The 27,006-nt window shown below is 41.9% G+C and overlaps 1 protein-coding gene across 1 annotated transcript; it reads right to left on the reverse strand.

Annotated features, from left to right (window-relative positions):
* Positions 1-19,940: 19,940 nt before the first annotated feature.
* Positions 19,941-26,948, reverse strand: LOC149844503 (cysteine-rich receptor-like protein kinase 10). The gene is made up of 8 exons (XM_089997179.1): positions 26,411-26,948; positions 26,129-26,221; positions 25,335-25,484; positions 22,192-22,313; positions 21,896-22,106; positions 20,774-21,014; positions 20,490-20,640; positions 19,941-20,335 (listed from the first exon to the last, which is right to left on the reverse strand). The coding sequence occupies exons 1-8, from the start codon at positions 26,946-26,948 to the stop codon at positions 20,030-20,032; spliced, it is 1,812 nt and encodes a 603-aa protein (XP_089853305.1). The 3' UTR covers positions 19,941-20,029.
* Positions 26,949-27,006: the final 58 nt, after the last annotated feature.

Genomic DNA, 27,006 nt, shown 5'->3' on the forward strand with positions numbered 1-27,006 from the left:
AGACTGTCGCTTGAAATGCAAACTTTGACACCTTCGTCAGACATCGACCGAGACTTCCACCGGAAGGCAGTAACTGAAGCTTGGCAGTTGCAGACTTGCAGTCAGATTGCCAACGACTTGAAGAAGAAGATGGATAGCAGAGGAGGGAGAAAACCCACGCCCGACGAAACTGGAAAACCACTGGAGGCAAACGGCGGCGGTGCCTGGGCTCAAAATGTCAGCAACAGCCTTCCCTTTGACACCGGAGAAAAGAGAGAAAACTGAAAACCAGGCTGCAATGAGACCGGAAACCAGGCTGCAAGTGGGGTCGCCGGAGGTTCCGTCGAGTCGAGTGAGCAGAGAGGTGACCAGACTGAAAACCAGGCTGAAAGGGGGTCGCAGATGGTCCGCAGGTGCAGGGGTCCGGGGAACCGAGGCTGATAGTGAGGAAGACGAATGGTTGCAGGGCGATGGTTGACGGATTGGGATGGGTCAGGAATCAGAGAAAGAGGTGGCAATACTCGAGAATCAGAGAGAGAGAGAGAGATCCCTCACGCTGGAGGCAATGGTCTTCTGCTAAATCACTAGCGATCTAAGGGGGAAGGGGCTGCTCCTGACGAAGGGGGCTCCGGCTCTAGAGAAGAGGGCGTGAGACAGGAGGGCTGAGGGGGAGAATGAGGAACTCAGGGAGAGAAGGAGAGTGAGTGAGTGGGGAGGTGGGAGGGTGGCCTATGCAATGAAGGCTCTAGCGAGATGGGAGACTCAGGCGCAGGCGGGGGATCGGGGTTGCAGCGAGTCGAGGAGGGAGGGTTTCACACAGGGAGGAATCGGGCGTGGGAGAGAGTCGAGGGGAAGAGAGGCGGGAGATGCAGGGGAGAGGGGGAAGGATACCGCCGGTGGGAGGAGGGGCTCCGACGAGGCGTGCTGGCGTGAGAAGGGGCTCCGGCAAGATGGGGGTTAAGCAAAAAGGTCAGGCGGACCAAAGAAGGGAAAAAGGCACTATTGGGGAGGAATCGGGCGTGGGAGAGAGTCGAGGGGAAGAGAGGCAGGAGACGCAGGGGAGAGGGGGAAGGATACCGCCGGCGGGAGGAGGGGCTCCGACGAGATGGGGGTTAAGCAAAAAGGTCAGGCGGACCAGAGAGGGGGAAAAGGTAGTATTGGGGAGGAATCGGGCGTGGGAGAGAGTTGAGGGGAAGAGAGGCAGGAGACGTAGAGGAGAGGGGGAAGGATACCGCCGGCGGGAGGAGGGGCTCTGGTGAGGCCTGTCGGCGTGAGGCGGGGCTCCAACGAGATGAGGGTTAAGCAAAAAGGTCAGTGAACACACAGAGAGAGAGAGAGAGAGAGAGAGAGAGAGAGAGAGAGAGAGATGGGGTTGGGTTGGGTTCCAACATTACCAAAATACATCCAACCGAATATTGGATGAGAGAGGAACATAAGAGTAAGACAGCCACCATCTAGATGGTGATTGTGCACAGTTCAGAGTACAAGTAGATCCAAACCCCCGTCTCTACTATGTAATTTAAGAGTCAGATACACATAGAACATAACCCGCTGACGTAGCCTTACAAAATTGAATTTGATGCCCCTGAAAAAGATATTGTTTCTTTCAGTCCATATCACCCACCATGCTGAAAACAACCATACCCGCCACAATAATCTCCCTTTTCTTTTTGTTTCGTAAACTCAATTCTTGTCATGCATAGAATAATAAATGAAAAATAAAGAAACTCAATAGAAAAAGAAACTGACCAAGATCATGGCGAACTTACTATGGAGTGGCAAAAAGGAAGGCAACAAGATAAATTGTGGACTGTAATATGATTCCCTCACCCTTGGACCTTTTAAAGAAGTGAACAGAGCTGTCTTAATCAAATGGTGGTGGAAGTTCCATGTCGACTCTTTTGGTGGGTCTTCTTCTTTGGAATCAAGTATGGTGTTGTAGAGCTGCCATTCAGCTGGTTTTAAAATCCTAAAGGTGGAAAGTGCTCAGGCATATGGAAGGGGTGGTGTGAGGTGTACTATAAGACTTAAGGGACTGCTTGTCACTGAAATTAGGATGTGGTTCTCAAAACAGTTTCCGGTCTCATCTCTGGCCATTCTAATGAACCATAAAAAGCTGAATTCCTAGCACTGTACCTCTTGGCCATCAACATGAATTCGATTGTTGCTAACAGTTGGCGAGGAGCAGGGGATTCTGCGACATCATTTTTCAATGAAGGCTCTCTCTTAACAAAATTGAATAACGGATCTCCTTTGATCAACAACCACCACATCTAACACTAAGCAGCATTGCAGATCCAATCATATGGAAATTTAGCGAAGAAGGTGCATTCTCCGTGATCAATCCAATTTTCCCGAGGGGACTGTTTGGGCCCCTCATCCCAACCCTAGAGCTGTGTACTTCATGTGCCTGATTTCACTCAAGAAGATACCAACACAAGACAACAGAAAATAAGAGATTTTCACATGGCAGACATCTGCTACATGTGCGACAACAATGAAGACTGAAGAGACTGCATGGCACCTTCTTTGTGAGTGTAAGTTCTCCAAACTGTTGGAGAGAGAGTGAGAGAGAGGAAGGACCTAAAGTACTTTGTATTTGTCAAATTCCCTTAGGATTCTCAACAGGAGATGGTACTATGTACTACAACAAAAATTCTGTATTTTTTAACATACAAGCAAGCAAGAATATACTTTAAGAATACTATGATGGCAACTCCACGAGGCATGCAAGATCGAATTTGGGAAGAAAAAAAATACAGCCAAATACATCATTGAGTGCAGCGTTGATGAAGTTGGGTCCCCCACTTAGGGGGCTATGCTGCTTTCACCGGCGCTGCACTCAATAATGCTTTTGGGTGTTGAATGTTGCAAGGAGAATCATCCACCGAGTAGAGTAGCATCAATTATTGAAGGTGAAGAAGCTTGTGGTGCAAAAAGGAAAAACAGAGCAGACCCAACTATTTTACATGTGATGCAGGGATTTCACCATCGGTGCAAATTCAATTCCATTTTCATCTTTGATTTTTCTATAGCCGTAAAGCAAAACCGCCCATTTTCTGTTCATAAGGTACAATCGGTTGCCCTGTGACTTGTTTAGGATCTCTTAGAGGAAAACCCCAAGTCCCCCTTCCCACACTAGAGGGAGGATCAGGTGCAATGTGAGTGCACGCTCTTAGAGTGCTACTGCACCTGATCACCCACCATCTCTATGATACAGCCTGTCCACTGTATTTCCCAACAGCAAACGGTGGGTGATCGGGTTCAGTAGCACACTTAAAGTGTGGAAGTCCTCACCAAGGATTTCAACCAGCTTCAGCCTTTCAGTGAAGGTCGCACAACCTGGGTTTGGAGCTTGTGACATCCCTTTAACTTTAACTTGGTACATCCTAAGCTGCCTCCTAGAGAGGTGGCGGAGCCCTTTCAGACGAGAGGGTGGTGTATGTTCGCCCCCGATGATTCACTGAATCCCACGTCCGTGTTCGAGGGATCGAATGAGCGCCACATATTCATGCACATGGGGCTCGTATTCCCGTGTATGTTGACATAACTTTGCATCGGACTCTGGTGCTGTTGCAAAGACTTAATAACCTTTACTTGCTTTTCTTGCCCTGAAATGACGGTTCGAGGAAATGACAAAAACATCCTCTATTCAAAAGTTGTGAAACGACGGGTGGGGAAAAGGACAAAAAAGTCCTCCATCCAGAAAGTTTGATGTTAACCATTTAAAGTGGAGACGTTTTCCTGCGCCATCTGCTGTAACAGTTGCTCCCATTATCAACCCAAACTTTGCCTTCGTCTCCAGTCTAGCTTTCCGCCTTGTTTTTTATTCTGTTGTACAACACACTATCGCCTTCTCGTGCCTGACTTGTGTTACAAAACATTCCAGTGTCTTCTCTTCATTTTTGCTGTCGTTAGGCATCATGGAAGAAATTAATGATTCACAAACATTCCAACCAGTGCCATTAAGGCAGCGTGAGTAGCTTTTCATCTCATCATGCTATCGATGAAGAAGGCATGTCGTCTTGTGTGCCATTAAGGCATTGTTTGGTTATTGCAGGTAGATCTTGTTATTACGAAGGTTGGAAACTTATCGATATTTGTAAGACGCTGGGACCTGTTGACAAGAATGCTTGTTTGCAGATGCTAGGAAGGGCCTCTACCCCATCAAGTATCCTACAGTCACTCATCATATGCATTGTATCTCAAACCGTTGTATTAGTAACAGACTCTCGTTTTTGTGAGATACATTTTTGTTAGTTAATATCGATTTGTTTGCTATTATGTTCAAGTTCTTCCTTATCGATTTGTAATTTATTGTGCGATATATTTATCGACCTTTTAGATAGTATGTTTTTGTATCGTCGAGTTGTAAGTTATAAATACTGAACTGCCGTATCGATTTTCAATATCTGACAAATCGCTATACATATCGTTTTGTAAGATATTATATGTTTTGTAATATGTATTTGTAAGATATTTGTACACAGACTTTGAAAATGTGTGGGTGTAGAAACACATCGTTACACGCATGGCGGGGCGATTTTCGCATGCATATCGCTGCTCTTTCAGCGACTTCGATTGAACTCGCTTTACAGCCTCGTAGATATTATGAGAGCGTTATCGTCAACACACATGTACGACATGTGTATTTTATTGGCATGGTAAGCGACACGTCGATGATCAGCATAAGCAAACATCAAACCGCACTTGCTTTGATACTTTCATTCATTAAATCGTTGCTTTGACGTGCTTAACCCTAGTGGTATCCGTTGTTATATGCATTCTGATTAAATCGTAGTAAACCTATGCCGCTTGCTAACGCAAATTGATATATTGCTTACAAAACATTTCACTGTCTTCTTTTATTTGTCGTTGTTGTTAGGCATTATGGAAGAAAGCAATGATGCACAAACATTCCAACCAGTTCCATTAAGGCGGCGTGAGTAGCTTCCCAGCATCATGCTATCGATGAAGAAGGCATGTCGTCTTGTGTGTCATTAAGGCATTGTTTGGTTATTGCAGGTAGATCTTGTTCTTAAGAAGGTTGGAAACTTATCGATATTTGTAAGACGCTGGGACCTGTTGACAGGAATGCTTGTTTGCAGATGCTAGGAAGGGCCTCTACCCCATCAGGTATCCTACATTCACTCATCATATGCATTGTATCTGAAACCGCTGTATTAGTAACAGACTCCCGTTTAGTTAGTTAATATCGACTTGTTTGCTATTTTGCTGCAAACACAAATTGATATATTGCTTGAAACATTATTGAGCTTATCATCAGGTTGTAATAAAGATGATGTAGCTCAATCAATCGAAAGATCTGGAGAATTGAATATCTATACTTATGACCCAACTGAAGAATTGAACATCTGCACTAATGATGCACATGAAAAGAAGGGTGCAGGCATTAGACCCACTCTTGACTTGAATGTTCCAGTGGAAGAAATGCAATTCAATGATGAGGTAGACTACCATGACAGCGCACATAATAAAAGTGTATGCACCGGGAATGTACACGGAAGTACACTTGACTTGAATGTTCCAGGAGAAGAAATGCAATTCAATAATGAGGTAGATTTTGATGTCAGTACACTTAATAAAACCGTAGGAACTGGGAATGTACATGGAATTACACTTGACTATGTTCCTGTAGAAGGAATGCATTTTAATAACGAGGAAGATGCATATAAATTTTACAATGATTATGCCTTAAAAGTTGGCTTCAGTGTGAGAAGGTTTTCTTGGTCAAAAAATGCACAGGGTGTCTTGGTTAGAAAGACATATGTCTGTTCCAAGCAAGGTTGGAAGAAATCAATAGGAAATCCAACTAGGAGCACGCCAGAATCAAGATGTGGATGTCAGGCGAGATTGGTTTTGAGAAGACATCCGAATGGAAAATTTGTCGTGCGTACTTTAATCAGTGATCATAATCATGATTTATCTGCATCATTTATGACTCCTATGCTAAGGTCACATCGTAAAATAACTGTAGCGCATGCTGCAATGGCTGAAATAGCCGATAGCGTCGGCATTGCACCAAGGAAGACATACAATTTGTTTACCCGCATAGATGGTGGTCGCGAAAATGTGCCATTCACACCTTTGGATCTTAGAAACCACTTGAGAAGGACGAGGACAGATAACATGAAGAACGGAGAAATATGTTGTTTGGTTCATTACTTACAGAATAAATCAAGCAATGAACATGGTTTCTTTAGTGCAATGCAAGTAGACGCAGATGGATATGCTGTGAATATGTTTTGGGCAGATTCAAGGTCTAGATTAGATTATGAATGCTTCAATGATGTGCTTGTATTTGATACTACAGTAAAGATTAACACTGAACAGTGGCCATTTGCGCAGTTTGTGGGAGTGAACCATCACGCACAGAGTTGTATATTAGGCAGTGCTTTTGTGTATGACCAGACCAAGGAAACCTTTGAGTGGTTGTTCAGAGTATTTACACAGGCAATGAACGGGAAACATCCTGAAATTGTACTTACAGATGGTGATCACGCAATTGCGGCTACAGTGCTTCATGTGTGGCCAGATGCACATCATCTCCTGTGTTTGTGGCATATCTTTCAAAATGCAGCAAAGAACATAGGACACATATTTAATCAGAATACAGGGTTTGACAAACATTTTACAAGGTGTGTACTTCATAGCGTAGACGAGGTCACCTTTAAGTCAGATTGGGACAAAATGATTAAGACATACGACCTTGCTGACTGTCTGTGGTTACAAAATTTATATGCAGAAAAAAAGAAGTGGGCATTGGCATATGGAAGACAATACTTTTGTGCAGGTATGATAAGCACACAAAGAGCCGAATCTATGCATGCCACGCTGAAGAAAACCCTGTATTCATGTTTAACAATGTTTCGTTTCATGGAACAATATGAATTATTTGTAGACGGTCTAAGACAGAATGAGCTTGAACAAGACGTGAAATGCTTCAATACATGACCTCTAACTTTTGGCATGAAAATATTGATGCGACTTGCAGCTCTGTATACACTAACTGTATTTGAATGGATTAAGAAAGAGGTGTTGCATGTCATGAATTGCAAAATAGAAGAACTCATGCAAACCAAGAATATGCACAAATACCATATTTTTTGTCAGGGCGAAAAGCATAAGAAAAGGCAAGAAGCACATGTCACGTACAATGTTGACAACGAAAGGGTAGAATGTTCGTGCAAAATGTATGAATTCAAAGGTATTCTATGCTGTCATGCATTAAAGGCACTCAATCAAGAGAAGATACCAGAAATACCTGAGTCTTACGTAATGCGAAGATGGACGAGACGCGCGAAGATTGAAATGCTTGTTATGGACAATGCGAGTAAATCTGGTGTTGACGAGAAGTGCCACATAGCCTCCCGTTACCAACAACTGTGTAGGTCATTCATGCATGTTGCTGATTTGGCATCGAGAAGTGAAGAAGGCTATGCATGTGTGAGAAAAGTTGCAACGGAGTTACTTGAAAATGTGGAGTTAATTCACATTAAGTGCATTGCAGCGAATGAATACCAGCCGAAGATAATGGGATCGAACAACGTAGGTCAAAATCATGTTTCGCTTGACACTCCCGAGAAGTTGCGCCGAAGCGTAAACATTATCTTCAACAAGTCAGTAGTGAACGTTGTTGATTATGAAGGACATATTCATGAAGCGAAGGGTATCAAAAGAAAACCTACCTCTGATCGCAGTCGTCGGAGGGCAAAGGGTGCAGAATTGGTTGGCAAAAACAGGACTAAGAAACAACCAACCTTTAATAAAAAACAACAAAGCCCTTCGAATGAACAGGTATGTAAAACATTATATTGCTTCCCATTGCGTGAAGCTTGTCAAATAGCTAACTCGTGTAATGTCCATCATGCAGCAATACCCTGCATAAGTACCAGCAAACGCCCAACCTACATTCCTCCCGATCAGATTTCCGGCAACGATCGCTACAGTTTTACAAGGCTTTTGGTATGTAATCGATGTTGCGAGGAGGTATGCATTTCTTGTGAAACTTAATTCAGTGTCTAATATTTTCTCTTTCATGACAGGCTATGATGCAGTCGACAGATAGGTATGGGACACAGGAATCTCGTGTGGGCTATTAATTTAGTTGTCATGCCTCTTTGCATGACCCGATCTCCACAATGCCAGATTTGTTGCGAGTTTATAGTCGTTTGTCATTGATGACTTGCGGTCCGTGGTTGGATTTGCTCAAATCGATAGATAGCGGGTTTTTGCTTCTACAGGAAGTCGATTGATGACATCACTGTATGGCAATTTGTGGTTATCGTTGAATAGCGATATGTGGCATCACAGCGTAGTGATTTGAGGTTATTGTTGGACTGTCAATCTTAGCGTGATGCGAAGGATTGTTCAAGTAAGTTTTTTTGCGGCATTGAGCAAGGTTGCGCTTCATTTTATGATCTAAGTAAGCTATCACCAGCGCGGTTGACAACCTACTTAGATCATAAATTAAAGCGCAACCTTGATCAATGCCCCAAAAAAAATTACTTGAACAATCTTTCGCATCCCGCTTAGATTGACAATCGAACAATACCCTCAAATCACTGTGCTGCGATGCCACAAATCGCTATTCAACGATAACCACAAATCGCCATACACTTCATTTCTTCGTAGCTTACACTTCTTCGGCGCCATACCTGGACGAAGAGAGATCAACCATGGAACAAAGAAGGAATTCCGGTGAATTTACCAAGTTTAGTTGGCAAAGCTATGACATAGCGTCGATTCAACTTCTTCTTCAGCAAATCTTTCACGTTCCCGACACCTCCAATTGCCTTTTGAAATCATTATTGTTATCTTGTGAAAAGTTGTATCCATATATTATAAATAAAAGGCTACTCAATGTGTATTTTCTCTTCTTCACTTCATTTCTTAAGAGGTAAGTAAACCTCTTCATCTGGTAAAGGGGGAACTTTGTTCGCTTTAATAGTGGAAGTGCAAGTGTGAGTGGTATGCCACAATTTCTCACAATCGCTATGTAGTTCAACCTGTGGGATCTATCTAATCCGTCGGGTTTTTATCAACCAACGTTCAGTCTTGCTGCACAAGTCGTTTTCCCGCTATAACCACAACTCGCTATGCTGCGGATATGAATTCGAATTACGCGGTTCCAACGGGTACCCATAAATGTTTGAGTTGTCGTACAATATTCATTAATCATGTTGGTTGAGCAGTACATCTTTTAGGTCATAAATAGTCGCACAAGCACTGGAAGGTGTGTTTGTCTTCTACTTCGTGAACCAGCAACAACCAAACCGACGGTTCTTTCATAAACCTGGAGATCCGCCCTCGAACATAGAAAATTGTAGTTGTTGAGGCAGACGAAGACAACTACACGACCAACAATGGCGAATCATGGGTATATTGTCTACAATAGTCTACATGTTTAGCAAAATCTGTCTCTTTCATGCATTTTTTGCGATTTGTTTTTGTGTACTATATAATATAATTTAAATATCGTTCGTTGCAATGTCCGCATTCATTTCAGTCGAACATCCACCGACGAAGTTGGGTGAAAACTTAGTCAATCACTCCTGGAGGACATCAACCGAATGCGCAGTGAATTCGCACAATACAACATGATTAGTAATTTTGTTAGTATGAAACTAGTAGTAGTTGTCTATATACGTAAGCCATGTGTACGTGCGTTAATAACACCATATTTGCTGCAAACAGACTATATCCGATTTCGTCAATTATATTAAAAGCAACGCACCAAGCCAGACTGTGAGAGTCGTCAGCCCATATTTCATGGTATATCGGTTGTATTTTGTGTTGCTTTTCATTATTGATTTAGTCCAATTGATTCGTATGTTAACGTTGGTGTTAGCAATGTTTCTTTCGGTTTGCAGACTATCTTACGCCGTTTGCCATACTCCAGTGGATTTCAAGACGGCATACCTTATTGGGTTAACGGTAATCACTGCAGAGACCTTTTGTCAAGTGAAAAGGTAAGCAAACAAACCTACAGTGCAATATTACAGCGTAACAGTGCTAACAACATTTTTTTGATCTATTTGCAGATATTGATTCCTACACTCTGGCAGTCTGAAAAGCATTGGGTCTTATACGTGATGGATTTAAGCGAAAAACAACTATGGTGTTACAATTCGTTGGAAGTTGACAGTGGTTTACGGCTAGACATTTCCCATCTCGTAAGATTCCATCTATATGAGTATCGTGTCGTGTACTGGGGTCATGAATTTACTTTCGGTCGCATTATTCTCAGATCGGTTTCCTCATAGCCATTTTGGGAGTCGATGTCAGCGAGTGGATCTATCGCACGACATACCATGCTCCTTTACAAGATAATGGCATTGATTGCGGCGTATTTGTAATGAAGTACATTGAAGCGATATACAATGATGCAGAACCCTGTTTCGACGCTGTATGCCATTCCTTGGCCTCTGTTATTGGGGATTAAGGGCATGTCTATTGCTTCTACTTTACAATCTGTTTTTGCAGGTTGATATACCCGGATTCCGCGAAAAACTCTGCAAAAATTTGACATCCTTTCTAATTGCGGAGGAGAAACTGACGGAGGTGTCGCGAGGATCTAAAAGGCTTGTAATTGATAAAAGATGTGCGCTCAACCCGCGTGATTGACAGTCGCAGAGTGAGACTGCGATGTGTGCAATGAACAAAGACTTCTAATGTTCGAAACGATAATATTCAACATCGCTATGAAATGTTGTAAGCTTAAACATCGCTTTATTGCTGGCATATGAAAAAAGTGGTGAATAAGAGCCATTAATGTCGCGTTCGTATTTTACGAATAGTACAAAGCGATACGCTTGGTGGTCTAACGTCAAACTACACTGCTACGACCATGAAAACTTGTGCCAGCATTTGAAAATTGCTTGAATTTTAAACGACGGTTTCTTCAATTATGATCTTGCAGACGTATGAAAAAGGTATAGACGGATACAACAACTGCGTCGAAGCCGCCTATGTACTCGATTCAAGAACAAGTCGTTTATGCAGGAATTGTCGATTTTGTCGGTTCCTTATTCGCGAAGCAAAGTGGAACTGTGTGTTGTGTCATTCAAATATTAATGAAACGTCCTATCACTCTCCGTCAGTTTTCGAGTATATACGTCAGTTTCATTAAACCAAAAGCAAATCTTAAATAAAAATGCACTCTGCATTAATGAAATTGAATAATGTCATGCTAGAGGGCTATTCTGAATCGCAGTCAATGCGATTGGACCAAATTTTTGGGTCTCAAATAAATCCACAAGTACGTCCACACGCGTCTCAAGAAATCGCCTTAGGTGTACATTACCGTCGGTTCAGCAATACAGCGATTTCTGAGAACAAACCTTTCTTATTGATAAGTTCACGTAATGCGATATTTAGAAATATCTTTCGCCGTACATTATTCTTCATTGCTGAAGAACAACTTTACCAGCATTGGTTATGCATATACAACACAAAACTATTTCTGAATACAATTTACTTTTCATAGAACACCCGTCACCGGAACGAGATGAACACCCGTCACCGGAACGACAACTCTGCTGAGACCTCGCTAGGGAGAGGAAGAGGACGTGGTGGAGCTCCTGCTGGCCACCCTTAGCGCGACTGCACCGACTGGGTTGCTGTCGAGGAGGACAGCGAGAACGGTGATGGAGGGGCTCGTTAGGTTATACAGACAGAGCAATCGATAGGTTTCACTTTATACTATTCTGTCTGTCGTTCCTTTTAAAATCAATCAATTTTCCGCATATTTCGTTGCGTATTTCCGACATATGTTCCTGCAACAAAACAGGTAATGTGAAACCAATATATAACAGGAATACCCAATAACATCAGATACAAAGCTCATACAGCGTGGAAACAAGGTTCTTCTCCATTGTATATTGCTTCAATATGCTTCATTACGAATATGCCATAATCGACCCCATTACTTTGTAACGGAGCATCGTCAGCACAGAGCAACATCCACTCGGCAATGTCGACACCCATAAGCCCATTAAGGAATCCCACCTGTGAAAAAGGGATAATATATTACAGTCCGGTCCACCTCGGATAGCTACTTCACCTTTGAGCACAAACTTACCAAATGCATAGCATCGCGTTCTACGCCACTGTGGCAGTCCAATGAGTTGTAGCACCATAGTTGTTTTACCTAAAAATTTATCTCGTATAGGACCCAATGGTCTGGATGTTGCCAGAGTGTAGGAAGTAAAATCTGCGAATCGATAAAATAATTTTTCGTTCCAGAGACATATCGTGATGGGGATGTTACGAATAAACCTTGGAGAAGAGGTTTGTTCACTTACCTTTCCAAATTTCGAAATGTCTACGCACTCATCATCGTTGTTCCAACAAGATAGTGCATCTGTGAATCCTATGCTGTATGGCTTTCGCCGGACGTACATCTGTTGCACGAAATAGCAAGGTTTAACCACCAAGAAACGTGAGTACGTCATGAAAGCAAACAGAACAACAACGGCCCAGACATACCATGAAATACGGGCTGATGATGCGTAGTGTATTGCTCGTTGGGTTGCTCTGAATGTAATTGACAAAATCACACATTGTCTGGTTGCACAAATTTACAAACTTCAGAACATGCAAACCGATGACCTAGAAATTGATAGTGGACAAATACTTACAAAATTACTGATAGTGTTCCCATCTGCAAATTCATCTTGCATCTGCTCGATGTCATCTACGAACTCGTCAGGGCGTTGCCGCCCACCCGAGCCTGTGGATGTTGCACTGAGTGCACCATGAGCGTGGTATTCAGGATTCGACATTGAAATTATTGTCTACACTAAACAACACTAGTCCAAATACGACATGAAAAGGCAAATGTTCACTAAACCGCTCAGGCGTTTCAAAAAATATACCTCTTAAGCGCTAGTCCTGGTACTGTGGATGTGATTGTCTTCTTGTTCGGCGCCGTTACTGGCCGTTTTGCTCCCATCGTCCTCTCCATTGGCGCCGTGCCTGGTCGTTTAGCTCCCATCCTCCTATCCGTTTGCTTCGTGCCTGGTCGTTTTCTCCCCTCGTCCACTCCTGTGGCGCCGTGCCTGGTCATTTTGCTCCCATCGTCCTCTTCGTTGCCGCCGTGCCCGGTCGTAGTGCTCCCATCATCTTTGGCGTCGTGTCGGGTCGTATTGCTCCAATCGTCCTCTTCTTGGCCGCCATGGCTGGTCGTACTGCTCTGATTGCCCCCTTCTTCGGCGCCATGCCTGGACGGAGATATCGATGGCACCTTTGCAACGCAGATACTGAAACGCCGTCCTCAGTCAACTACAAAGGTAAAGTCCTTTAGCGTGCCACCATTTTTTGAAAACAGCCCACTAATTAATTGATTGCGTTTAAAAAAAATATAAATACGTCTTTTCGCATGCCGCCTTTTTTCAATAACCGCCGCCAAATTAAATGCTTGCGTTCAAAGTATTTAAAAATACGTCTTTCCAAGCCGCTCATTAAGTTTTAAATATTTAAAAATACGTCGTTTCCCAAGCCGACCTTTTTCGGAAACACCCCACAACATAAATGATTGAAATTTAAATAATTAAAATAACTCGTCGTTTGTCGGTCGCATTATACTGATCTTTCAGTGGGAGATTGACACGACCCGAACAAACCCATTTTCCAGGTGTGATTTGACAGTCGAACAATACCCACAAATCACTATGCTGCGATGCCACAGATCGTTATTCAACGATAACCACAAATCGCCATATCGTGATGTCATCAATCGACTTCCTGTAGAAGCAAAAAATCGCTAACAGCCGCTACAAATAAATCACTCTTCGACTCAAAGCACGAAGTATCCAGCGATGACAACAAATCCTTTCCTTATCTATTGATTATCTAGCATCAACCTTTTCACGATTATTGTATATGGATACAAACAACGTTCGCAACAAATCCTTTACTTATCTAGCAATTACAAACCACGTTTCGCGGTTATTATATTGATTATCATATATGGATACATCGAAATATTCATGCAACATACTTTCCTTATCTGTTTGTTAACATTAAACGTTCTTTATCGCGGTTTGAATTGAAGGTGTCCCTGCCAGATGAATAATTGCTGACCGGGAACCGTATCGTACAGTTTTTGGAGCATCAACCTTATCTTATCGCTATTGACTGTTATCATTTACGCCGTCAGAACTCGTTAAAATATTGTTCATGACTTACATCGCCAATCCTTTGTGCGATATTCTTTCAAGGCGAAGACAAATACAGCGATTGCTAAACAGAAATGTTATATCTTAGCGATGCCAAAGAGGTTAGGCAATGCCACGATTTCTGAACAAACATCTATTTTCGATTAAAGTTTATTTATTACTGAGACCCACAGACGGAAAGATGTAATAATAAAGAATTAAACAGTAAAAGAATTTCACGTTACTATAAGTCATTATACAATTACAACAAAAACCTAGCGTGATAAAAATGAAAATCTAGGATTTATTCTGAGGCACTGGACGAATCTGATGAAATTTCATAGACTTGTCTCTCACTTTTTATTGGTGGACTGTCTATCCTGCGTGGCCTCTTCGTTGCGAAACCTTTCCTAAGAAGACTGGTCATCATGTCTACCACTGCATTCAATTGAATGCCCATAGTGCTTACTTCTGTCCTTAATTTCTTATTCTCCCTCCATAAGTTCGAACCTTGCGGCAGAGACAATGTTCTCTTTTGGAGCAAGTATTCGGTCTTCCTCGGGCTTTGTTACTGAGGGACTAGTCGTATTAACCAGAGCGAGACGACGTTTTGGTTGTAGAGGCTGGGCTACAACATGAGAAGGGGCAGTTGGGAGGCATGGGTTCACAATTTTCTCAATCTTCTGATTTCGCCGCATTGGTTCCCAATACCTTTCGAAATAGAAGGGATCAAATTGTCGTCCTTCATGATCATACGATACGGCAGGGAAACCACCAGAGTTCCAATTTAATAATTCGTCCCTGTAGCGATCGCGCCAATTCACGTGCCTGCCCCCACCACTATTCATTTTCCTTCTCACCTCCAAAGGCTTATTTGGGATAGACTGCCCCAAGCCAGATTGTAGGAGAACTCGACTACCTTGCTGTAACTCGGCTTCAAAATTGCAGAATAGCCACAAATCACGGTCAGACAATCTGGCAGCCTCCGCAACAACGTCTTCATCATCGTCCTCCCCATCTTCATAAGGTCTCCACAAAACCTGTACATTGGTTATTCTTTTTAATAACGAATGACAAATATATTAAAATTTATTTACGCATGATATGACAACAACGATATGCACTACGGAAGACAATCCTGCAGCGATGTATACTTAAGAATGCTGAATATTACAACGATTTATAATACTCAATGGTAAATGCTGACGCGATTGTAAACAATTTTAGAACGTTTACCTCGTTTAATTGCAGCCCATCTAAAATGGACTTAGCATTATAAACTGCGATGTTTATTCTGGCCCAGCGACCGATCTTTGAAAAACCACAAATCGAAGGGTCACACCGTGGACGCAATGGGATAATATGTTCCAACGCCCAGGCCTACCAAAAAAAATATTATTAGCAACGCCACAGCCTGCAATGAGATTTGTCTACAAATACTAAGTATGTAATCAACAAATACCTGAACAAATGGCCAAAATCCGCCAACTGTTTTCGTACCATTACTTGCACGGTGGAGTTGACTGTACAGGTGTGCGAGCATAGCGGCACCCCAGGCATAGTTGTCGACTTCGTCTAAGTCTGCCAGGTACTGCAGTCACATGGAACTTATTCTCGAACCAGAACAATCAGAAAATAATGTAAGACCAAAAAAATATAGAAGGAAGCCGCACAACTCTTGGTCAGCTGTTTCAGATGCATAAGTAGCGGAGTGACCTTCCCATTTATTACGAAAAAATGAGACCTTCATTGATGTGGAATTGATTCCACCAGAAATACATTGACTCCATTCGTCCATCGACATTCTTAGAAGGGCCGTGCAGTTTTTCCTTGCGTTATAGTTTGAATGCCGTAATAGGACAGCACTGCCATCGCACTTAAGGCCAGTGATCCTCGCCACATCTTCTAGAGTCATGGTGATCTCAAAAGAATCAAACTGGAATGTGTTAGTCTTATCATTTCACTTATTTACCAGGTGAGTCATGGTATTCCAGCAAGTTTCAAAATATTGCTGGTCCAAAAGGCCACCGAAGTGCATATTTCGTAGTCGGTTCTTCTGATATGCACTCACTTGACCATACCAAGACAGAACTACAGGCCATTGACACCGACCTCCAAGCTTTTCACCTGGTGCTCGACCTCCATGTAACACAAAATAACATATTATTCCTACCAATTATAAATTACTTCCATTTGTACTTATAAATACTATTCTACTAACCATTATAAATAATATCGGTTGCAGACAGACTATCACAGTAATCGCTATAAATATCAATACCTAACACACTAATCGCTATACCAAAATCGCTAAACATATTATTAAATCTTTGCAGACAGGACAAATATATTTACCTTGGTCGCTATTTTCTGTTGTTCTCCCTCCAACCTGGGACTTTCTGGTGGGTCCACTGCCTCCAACTGCCTTTCAATCTCCATCTCTATCGGCTCCACCATCGCATGCCTTTCTCTCGCCTTCCTTTTATCATCCTCCTTCTGCTTCCTTTCTCTCTCTCTATTCTCCTCCTCCTCCTTCTGCTTCCTTTCTCTCTCCTTTTTCGCCTGCTCCTTTTGATTCCTTTCTCTCTCCCGTTTCTCCTCCTCCTTCTCCTTCCTTTCTCTCTCTCTTTTCTCCTCCTCCTCCTTCTGCTTTCTTTCTCTCTCCCTTTTCTCCTCCTTCTCCTCCTTCCTTTCTCTCTCCCTTTTCTCCTCCTGCATCCTTTCTCTCTCCTTTTTCGCCTCCTCCTCCTTCTTCTTCCTTTCTCTCTCCTTTATCTCCTCCTCCTTCTGCTTCCTTTCTCTCTCCCTTTTCGCCTCTTCCTCCTGCTTCTTCCTTTCCCTTTCCTGCACTTCTTTCCCCTGCTTCTTCCTTTCCCTTTCCTTTTCTTCCTCCTCATTCTCCTTCCACCGCCTTTCTTTCTCTTCCATTTCTTGTTTTCTTCTTTCCCGCAATTCTTCCTCCTGCTTCTTCCTTTCCCTTTCCTTTTCTTCCTCCTCCTTCTCCTTCCGCCGCCTTTCTTTCTCTTGCAGTTGTTGTTTCCTTCTTTCCTGCAATTCTTCCTCCTGCTTCTTCCTTTCTCTTTCCTTTTCTTCCTCCTCCTCCTTCTCCTTCCGTTGCCTTTTCTTCTTTTCCTCATTCTCCTTCTGCTGCCTTTGCATTTCCTTAGCTTCCTCGAACTCCAACTCCCTCATTCGCCTTTCCTTTTCTTCCTCAAACTGAGGAATATTCTGTTCCTTCTCTTCCTCCTCCTTATTCATTTGCCTTCGCCTCTCCTCCGCCTCCTTCGGTAGCCTTGCCTTGTTTCGCATTGCTCTATTCCTCTGAGCTTCCGCCTTAGCCTCCGCCAGCATATTGCTAACATTCTTTTCTCACTCCTCTGCCTTCTTCTTCCTCTTTTCCATCTGTTGTATGTTAATCCTCCCCTTTCTATTTATATTCTCATCAATATTTCTTGCCTTTCCCTTCTCTTCGTCATCCTTGTTCTGCATCTTTCGTTCTTCAGAGTTCTTCTTTTGGTCCGCAGCCTTGATATCTGATGGATAATCCTCTGCATAATACGATTCCAAGGCTTTTTCTCTGTCTTTATCGTTCTCAATCTTAAGTATATTTTAGTATCTTTCAAAAACTTTAGATAGATGGGACTGGCGGATCACTTCTCTAATAGACAACCCATAGAACGACGGGGTATCTCTAATCTGATGAGGCGCAGACATTGCAAACCTGCACAACACATTACACGATCATCATGATTAGAAATCGTCGGAATATTTGGGTTCATAAGTACAAATCGTTGTATAAGAAGCAATCTTCAGATTGAAGAAAGAAAACTTACACGAAACTCACTGAAACGATGGGAATTTGGATATTCCAACTGTAGAGTAAGCAACAGTAACAACTAATACGCAACAGAAGGTGGCAACGATGCTGCGACTGCGCGTAAGACGGAAACCGATGCTCTGGAAAAAAGGAAAGGATGCTCCGTCGACTCCAGATGAAAGCAAAGAATCTCCGGTAGAGTGCTTAGAGCGAGAATGGATTTTTTTGAACTATTTGAATCCTACAACATAACGCTTGCTACATACGCAAACTCTACGGAACGTTTTGGCACGATATCGATGGAGGGCAGTTTTGTCATTTTCACGAACCGACGATTCCGTTTTCTAGAAGGAGGGCATTTATGTCCGTTCGAGGAAGAGAAAGCGAATGGCGGTAAAGGTTACTTAAGTCTTTGTTGCGGCACCAAATTACGATGCAATATGATGGCGACACACATGGGGATACATGTCGGTCTGCATCTTATACGTGGCGCTATTTGGAACCCCCGAACATGAGATCTCAGTACCGGCCCTGTTCGGGGGGGGGGGGGGGAACATATAACCTGCTTTGCTTTCAGACACATTCTAATATTTGTTTATATTCCGGACTAGGGTTACCGGAAGCACCATAGGACATAGGGAAGCGTGTTTCTCTGAAGCTTGAAACGTGATGCTTTCAAAACTTGATGGAAAAGTGCACTTTTCATTTAAGGAAGCTCACTTTCCTTTTTTTTTTTTTGCATTTTCATTTTTATTTATTTAATTTTCTCTTTTTTTGCTTCTTCCTCGCTTCCTAGGTCTCTTTCGGTTAGCTTCTCTTCTCGCTTTCGAGATGATTTCTGGTTTGTTTCTAAGTTGGCTCGCGCTTTTAGCTTCACTTCCCACTTTCACTTTCTGAATTGCTTCTGTTCCTAAAATGAGAAAAAATACAAGCAACATGACATAAAACTCTGTGCCTGTCTTGTGACATCCCTTCAAGGTCGTCATGCATAATCTGATGATCATACTGCTACCGAAAATCTGAGGCTTCCTTTGGGATTCTTTCTGTTTGTTTCTTTCTCCATCTTCACATATATACAGTCTCTTGACCCAACCAATTAGCTTGGTAAAGTCCCCAATTCATACTTCAGTAAATATATACTGATAGTGAGTTACGCGTATGCCATTTTCCAATAGTACTCGTCTAAATTAAATGGATAATGATGGGTCGAATAAGATAGCTGGACCAAGCGGTGCAACGGGTTGGACCTGGTTTGAAACAAGGTGGCTTTGTAGCCAGATCTGGCGTCCAGGCGTTGGTACCAGGTCCATACTTGGCTCTAATCGGACCCACCGACAAGAAAAACTGTGCTATGGTCCTATAAGAGACACTTGAAGCAGTAATTTATTTTGGTTAATCTTAGTTAAAATTTAAAAAGCAAAGAAACTGTAAATATGAGCGATACATTTCCCAAATTTGCTACAATGCATCGTGGCAAAAGTTCAAAATGTGGCCAAATAGCAGCAGCCAAATTCTCGTAAAAATTGGAATTTTTTCTTTACACAATCTTGAGCAAAAACAAATTAATTTAAAAAAATGTGTAAGGTATATATATATATATTAAATAACATCGTTTTTTCCATTAAATAGCCAGTATAATGGTAAATATTATGATAAATTCGTGTTATTTTGAAACAATTAATAATATCATGATATTTTGAACATATTACAACATTTTTATTATATATAATCTCTCTCTCTCTCTCTCAGTTTGGAACACTAGAGCCAGGCCAAACCATATCCTACTAGTCCGTGTTCAATTAGATGCACCCACAACTTTCCCATCAATATTAGAACATTATTTTCAATATTAGAACATTATTTATGTAGTTGTTACTATTGATTGTACCAAAATCTCCAGTAGAAAGTGCATACCTACAATCTTTATCTACTCGGTCTAACCCATAGGTGCGTTTACCATCCTTTCACTAAAAACAGGCTTCACATTGAGTTGTTTTGATCCACTTAAGAAAAGAGAAATTTCTTGATTGCATCTGCAATAATCAAATGCAAACTAAAAGTATAAACTATTAGCAGAATGATCTGACCCACCCACAGCCAGATAAGGGTCACCAACAACGTCTGCTCCCCCAATCCTTTTAATAACGAAAAAGGCAGGAGAGGAAGGCAAGGGAAGGGTCATTGAGGTATAACTGAGCATCAGAACAACCGTGGACATTGTAGGTCTGGCTTCTGCATCTTCTTGAACGCATAACAAGCCCACATGGATGCACCTCAGCGCTTCGCTTGCATGCCATGATCCACCCAATGCTTCATCCATCAACTCCAGTGCTCTATTTTCCCTCCAAAGCTTCCATGCCTGCATGATGTAGATCAAGGCGTGGACACACACACACACACACACACACACACACACACACACATATATATATATATATATATATATATATATATATATATATATATATATATATAATTAAAATTGTGTAAGCATGACATCAAGTTAGACTTACGTAGCCTGAAAGGTCTTGAGGACGATCGGATTGATAGAAAGAATTGTTGCTCTGACCACTTATGATCTCCAACAGTATGACACCAAAGCTAAAAGCATCCGATCTAGTAGAGAATCGGCCTTGCATTGCGTACTCAGGCGACATATATCCACTAATGAGTGAAGAAATGCGTTGAGCATGAGATGGATATGCAGCTGATCATTGTCTAAGGCCTACTTGAAGTGCATGTATAACAATATAATTTGGCATAAACACCACATTAAATGAAAAGAAATCATGCTTACTATGTTCCTGCAATTCTGCTGGTATTGCCCCGAGTCTGGTCTACACCAAAAAACTTTGCCAGCCCAAAGTCTGAAATCTTGGGGTTCATATCTTTATCTATCAGGATGTTGCTTGCCTTCAAGTCCCTGTGAATAACCTTGGGCTGTGAGTCTTCATGAAGATACAAAAGTCCCCTTGCAATTCCTGCTATGATCTTAAAACGTGTCCCCCAGTCGAGTTGCTCACGTGTCATCGGATTCCCTTTCCACGACATACAAAGAAAGCACAAATTGTTATGGTTCAGTCAGTACAAGAACGCATTCTCTTTACAGAGATGCATATAGTTATGCCCTTCGTTTGTGTTAAACTATAAAACACTAAGGAGGCTTTTGTTGCACTCCCACTGAAAATTCTCTTTCCTTAGAAAGAGCCACTTTGGAGGGAAAGTACTTGGCCGGAGAGAGGTATGAACTCATTTTAACAGGAAAGCTGTTTTTAAGCATTTATCAGGTGGGTCTCTCCATATATTTTTTATAGACATGTTTGTTTCACCCCTTTGTAAGAAAGCTGCCCTATTTCTTATGAAAGAGTCTCTTGTAGAAAAAGGCATGAAACAAATGGCCCCTTCACTTGTTTCATGTAGTTTCCTCAAAAATTGCTTAGCTGTCATATTTTGGACTACATTTTTCCACTATGAGTTGAACATTTGGCATCATAGTGGGAAAGTGTCATGCTGACATAAGCAGGCCCAAAATTTTTCCATGAATTTTTGTTATCTGTAAATCATTTTATACCTCCTCCCATATTAAAGTACTTTCATGGTAAAGCTGAGCTAGTGATAGTTTTTAGAAATCAGTGCTCTTTTCATGAACGAACCTTCCCTGCCCGCGGGGGGGGGGCACACCTCACCAGGGCAGAAAGCCCTTTGCTGCGAAAGCAGCAAATAGGAGGAAAAGTCAGGTGCAGCTGCACGATGCACTTGTGCAATGTGATCTCACCTGATCGGGCCTCTTCCCCAGAAGGGTTGCAACTCGATTTTTAATTTCTTTTCAGCTCTTCGCCATTTAATGTGGGCCTCACAGGGTGTTTCCCACTATTTGATCTATTAGAGCAAAAGAACATGGAAAAGGGAAGTCACTTACCAAATATAAAAGCATCAAGGCTTTTGTTAGGAACATATTCATAGATGAGTATCTTTTCTTCTCCTTCCAAACAACAACCCAGTACCCTAACCAAATTCCTGTGTTGAAGTTTTGCAATCAATTGTACCTCATTCTTGAATTCAGTGACCCCTTGAGTAGAACTTCTAGAAAGCCTTTTTACTGCAATTTCTTTACCATCTGGCAGTTTTCCCTATGCAAAGTTCACATGGCAGTTATTTCCCTCATCCCAAATGAAGAAAGCCAAAACCATGATTTTATACACATTGGTGAATTACCTTGTAGACAGGACCAAATCCACCTTCTCCAAGCTTGTTTTCTTCAGCAAAATCTTGTGTAGCAGCTCTTACACTAGCCAAGTCAAAAATTTGGGACTCCACAGTTCCCTCTTCACTCTCACCTGGCCATAATTTGATATTGGTTTAGTGATAGATTAAGCTAAGTCAGTAAGGATTACCTTCCATAAGTAAGATTTATCATGCCCAAGGCTTAGGGATATAAATGTTTTGGATTCAGGTCAGATATCCTGCTGAATCCAAATCCGTTTAGTTGGATTCAGTAGCCCAAAATTAATCCATTTAGTTGGATTCAGATCAGATACACATTCCAGTATGATGCTCATTTAATCAAGAAAATTCTGATTCCACCATATGTGCAAGGTCAAGGAATAATGAAGAAATTAACATAACCATAAAGATAAGTTCCAGAGTAAGGAAATTTTTGTAGCGACTTTAATTTCAACCTAAAACTGTAGTTATAGTTCCAAAAGCATTGGCATTTTCTGAAAATGCATGGTTGCTTGTTGGAATAAAGCCATTCTTTTGTTTTGGTGTAAAACTAAAAAACATATTTTTCAAAAAGTAAAATGTAAAACATATTTTTATGTTAGAATTCAGCTTGATCCAAACTTCACTTCCTACTGAAAGAACCATGCTCGACATAGAGCTATCATGTCAAATTGATCAGACAAAGCTTTGGAGTATGGTACAACTAAGTGTGGAGAGAGAGAGAGAGAAAGAGAGAGAGAGAGAGAGAGAGAGAGAGAGAGTATTGCATGATTGTACCATCATGTGGAAAAATTGTGGCCCAATAATACTCGAGATGTGAAACTTGTCTTGTTTGGCATGCAAATAACTGGTGGATTCCTCGACACAAAATGGTGCTACTTATGCGTTGATCGTTTTACATATAATGCATTACTTGATTCGTTCACCAACTAGACACGTAGAGCTGAGCCTAAGCCTTTCCTGTTCGAGCGTGGCTTGAGCTTAAGTTGAGCTAAAGTCCAGCTGAGCCAAGCATGGGCTTAGGCTATTTGAGCTCTGCTCGGCTAAGCTTGAGCAGGCCTAAATATTAAAAGCATTCACATTATATGCAGCCAGCTGCTTGACAGCCATCTATCTTGGCATTTTTCCAGATGGGTGTGGTGTCCATCTCCAGAAATGTTAAGATGGATGGGCATCTTAAGAAATGTTTTTCAAAACACATGAAAGAGGCTTGAACCCAATGACCTCTCCTTCAAGCGGATAGAGGAAAACCAATATGATATTGCCCTTTGTTTTTCTTATATCTTGCATATATATATATGCAAGATATAAATACAAGGAAAACAAATGGCTATGTATATACAAAATAAGTGAACTTAAATTGAGCCTTAATCAATGAACTTACGTTGTGTTCAAGCTCGAATTGATCGAACTTATGTTTAAGTATGAGCTTTGGCTCGTTTTATAAGCGAGCTAGAGCTACTCGACTCGTTGTGCACCCTTTATGCTCGTCAGCCCATGTGATACTTTCTCTTGAGCCACGTATTGCCTGCCCAACCATGCCTCCTTATGTGAGGATTATTTTACATAAAATGATTTAATCTTATCCCCTCGCCCTGGTCCCTAGTAGGGGTGTCAACGATCTGGACCAGATTTTCAGGTATGGTATCGTGTTCGAACCCGAGCTTAATCAGGTCTACTATAAGAGAAATCATACACAGACCCGATAAGAACTACATGAACCAGACCCGGATCATAACAGGTAAAATAATATTTTTTATCATTTTTACATTGAAAAAATGCGGGTCTTAATTGAAACTCGTACCGGGCCCGGGTCTGGTATAAAATTTCACAAACTATACCCGGATCCATGTATTAATCAAACTTTTGGATCCGGACTCAGGTCTTAATCTGGTCTTCTTATTTTTCACATACCTGGACCCTATAGGGTTTGGTCAGGGTCGGATCCGGGTAAACCAAACCCGTTGATACCCCTAATTCCTAGCCCCCAAAATGACACACTTCTTTGCCTTATATCCATGCTGGACCCTACGATTCATGTGGGACAAAATAAGACAGGTTGTCTTTTTGTCTTTGGTACGAGCAGACCAATGCACGTTTTTTCACAGTGATTCCCAGCCAAGAGCTGATTCGTTGATGTTTTGGCTCATTTTCATCAGTATATTTACCAACAGTGCAAGCAAATGACTAATCTATGATTTCTCTTTTGCTTACTGTTTTGAGGAATCTTAGGAGACTAGGAAGTTAAATAATTACATTTTTTTCTCATCAGCTTTAAAGAATTACTGTAAAACGCCAACACAAGATTTGACATCTATATATCCTGTCCATGAGGGCTCCACTCGTCTAGGACTTCACAACTAAGGCAGGTAAACGAACCAAGCAGCTCGTGGCTCAGCTCAGTCTGTTCATGATCGTCAAGTTGGCTCGGTGAGACAAGCCATGCACAGGCTGGCTGCTTGTATAGTGTAATCAAGTCGAGCGTGAACAATGCATGTTCGTCTTAGCTCGGCTCATTTAGATGAGCTTCTATAGGATTTGTGTGATATATGTCAAAAAACATATGGAAGCTTGATTGGTGTAGTTGGGTATGTAGGCAACCAAGGTCAGGGTTTCCATTTTCACTATGGACCCTATAAAAAAATGATTTTTTTTTATTTAATGAGCCAGCTCGTCTGGCTCAGGCTCATACAAGCTCGAGCTCAGCTCAGCTTGCACGAGCCAGACAAGCCGAGCTGAGCAGTGGCTTGCTGTAAACAGGCTGAGCCCTAACAACCCTTGTTGGGCTCGTTCGGATCATTTACCAGCCCTAGTCGCAACTTTCAAACCCATGGGGCACCTCTCTTTATGGGAGGTTGAAGCCGGGTGTACTCCTTGGTGGGTAGGGGGACCTCTAGGGTTTTACCAACCAGAGGCCTACCAATGTGCAGCCGGTGATGATCCACTTTCATTACAAAAAGTGGGATGTTTCATGCCACTTATTCACAGTCTCAATAACCATGCATCAGGTGGTCTGTGTCCGAACAACATAAGTGTGTAGTGCTTAATCCTGCTGCTCCACATTGTGGCATCTTGGTAACCTTTTTCTCTTTCCAATAAAAAGAGTAGAAGAATAATATAATAGATCAGCTTACCTTGGAGCGGCTTATTTTCTGTCCTTTCAGCTCTCTTCCTCCTTAACCAAAGTATGCAAATTATACCCAACAGCAATACTATCAGCACCGAGAAAAGCACCCCAATTGCAGCAATTACTCTCGATGACACCCCTTGGGATCCTTTATTATCTAAATTTAGAAAAAAAAAGTGAGATACATTTGAACTGTAACAAGCAGAGACTGTTTATGGAAGTTTGCAAAACATGAGAAACGAAAGGTTTTTTTTGGTATATATACACCATAAACCATGGGATGGTTAATCAATTTATACTAATCCATAGCTCATGGGAAGAATTGACTCATATGAGATCAAACTGGAAATATATATGAAAAATCTTATGTAATCATAGTATGAAATCCATCAGTTGAGTCATTCAATTGTAAATGAAATATCAATAAGATGAAATCCTCATTCTAACAGTCACACGTACACACACGCACAGTGTTGTGTTACACATTCTTCTCTGTACAGATCTAGCCACCAAATGTTAGATCTCAATAAAGATGTGCTTCACATGGCTTAGTTGTTAAATAAGTAGGCTTGATCATCACCCATGTGCCATAAGATTCAAACTTTGATATAGTGACAATCAATGACTCACAAATCATGAAGATAAAGATGGTTTTAGAATGACTGAAAACATCATGTAAGAGTCAACTTTAACATATGGAAATAGATTTTATGTAAATCAAGAGCGCGCGATCATAAGTTATGGTGGTTTAGCACCAGAATAGATGTGCACGCACGCGCACAGACAAACACAAATTCTCACCGTTAGCTCCTGTGGTTGGTGGTTCAGCTCCTATTGTGGATGGTGGTTCAGCTCCTGTTGTGGATGGTGGTTCTGAAAGTAACGCTGCACGGCCTAAAAGGTATGTTTCATGCCTTACAATACAGCTTCCGCTTAAAAATCGAGCACCCAGTCTATCACTGCAACAATTTGAGAGAGAAGACATGGCTTGTGTTAAGCATGAATTGCAGGCTTGCAGTGACAAGTCTCTTGTACACTGGACTAGACCGTATATCGTCGTTGAGTCCGTATAGATTACATTACCGACAGCATACATGGGACTAGATTCGTTCGACGCAGAAGCTGATTTCGTGAGGTTGCTCAACAATGAACCAACCAGTTGATCAAACACTTTTGGGCTAGAGACGGTCTCACTGCTCACTAAAAACATTTGATTTTGGGCATCAATGGCCCCAAAGAAACTCACACTAGAGTAGCGCAAGAGGCATTGAACAAGCCATATGACAGCTGATTTCTTGCTGGCGCACACTTGCACTATTAGCGTCTTGGCAACAGCTATACAGTTTCGACAATCGTCGCGTGGGACGTCGGCTCGGCAGAGGACGAGCCCGTAGACTTGGTCAGGGGAGTCCCCCTGGGAGGTGTTGCTGAAACCATTGTTGGTGAAGGCGTCACCTGCCAAGGAGAGGAACAGATTGTCCAGGTTTGTCTTGTAGGTGCTGTTAGATGTGTAGGACGCATTGTCTGGGCACCTGTAGTATGGATCCTGGCACTTGCCATAGTGAAAAATCAGTGTTGTAAGGGGAAGGATAAAAAATATGCCCTTCCCAATCCCACCCATCACCATGAACCACAAAACATTCAAGTATTATGTAAGTTATTGGAAGCAGAAAATGAAA

Source organism: Nuphar pumila, chromosome 2 (assembly GCF_984573655.1).
Source record: "Nuphar pumila chromosome 2, dmNupPumi1.hap1.1, whole genome shotgun sequence".
NCBI classification, from domain to species: domain Eukaryota; kingdom Viridiplantae; phylum Streptophyta; class Magnoliopsida; order Nymphaeales; family Nymphaeaceae; genus Nuphar; species Nuphar pumila.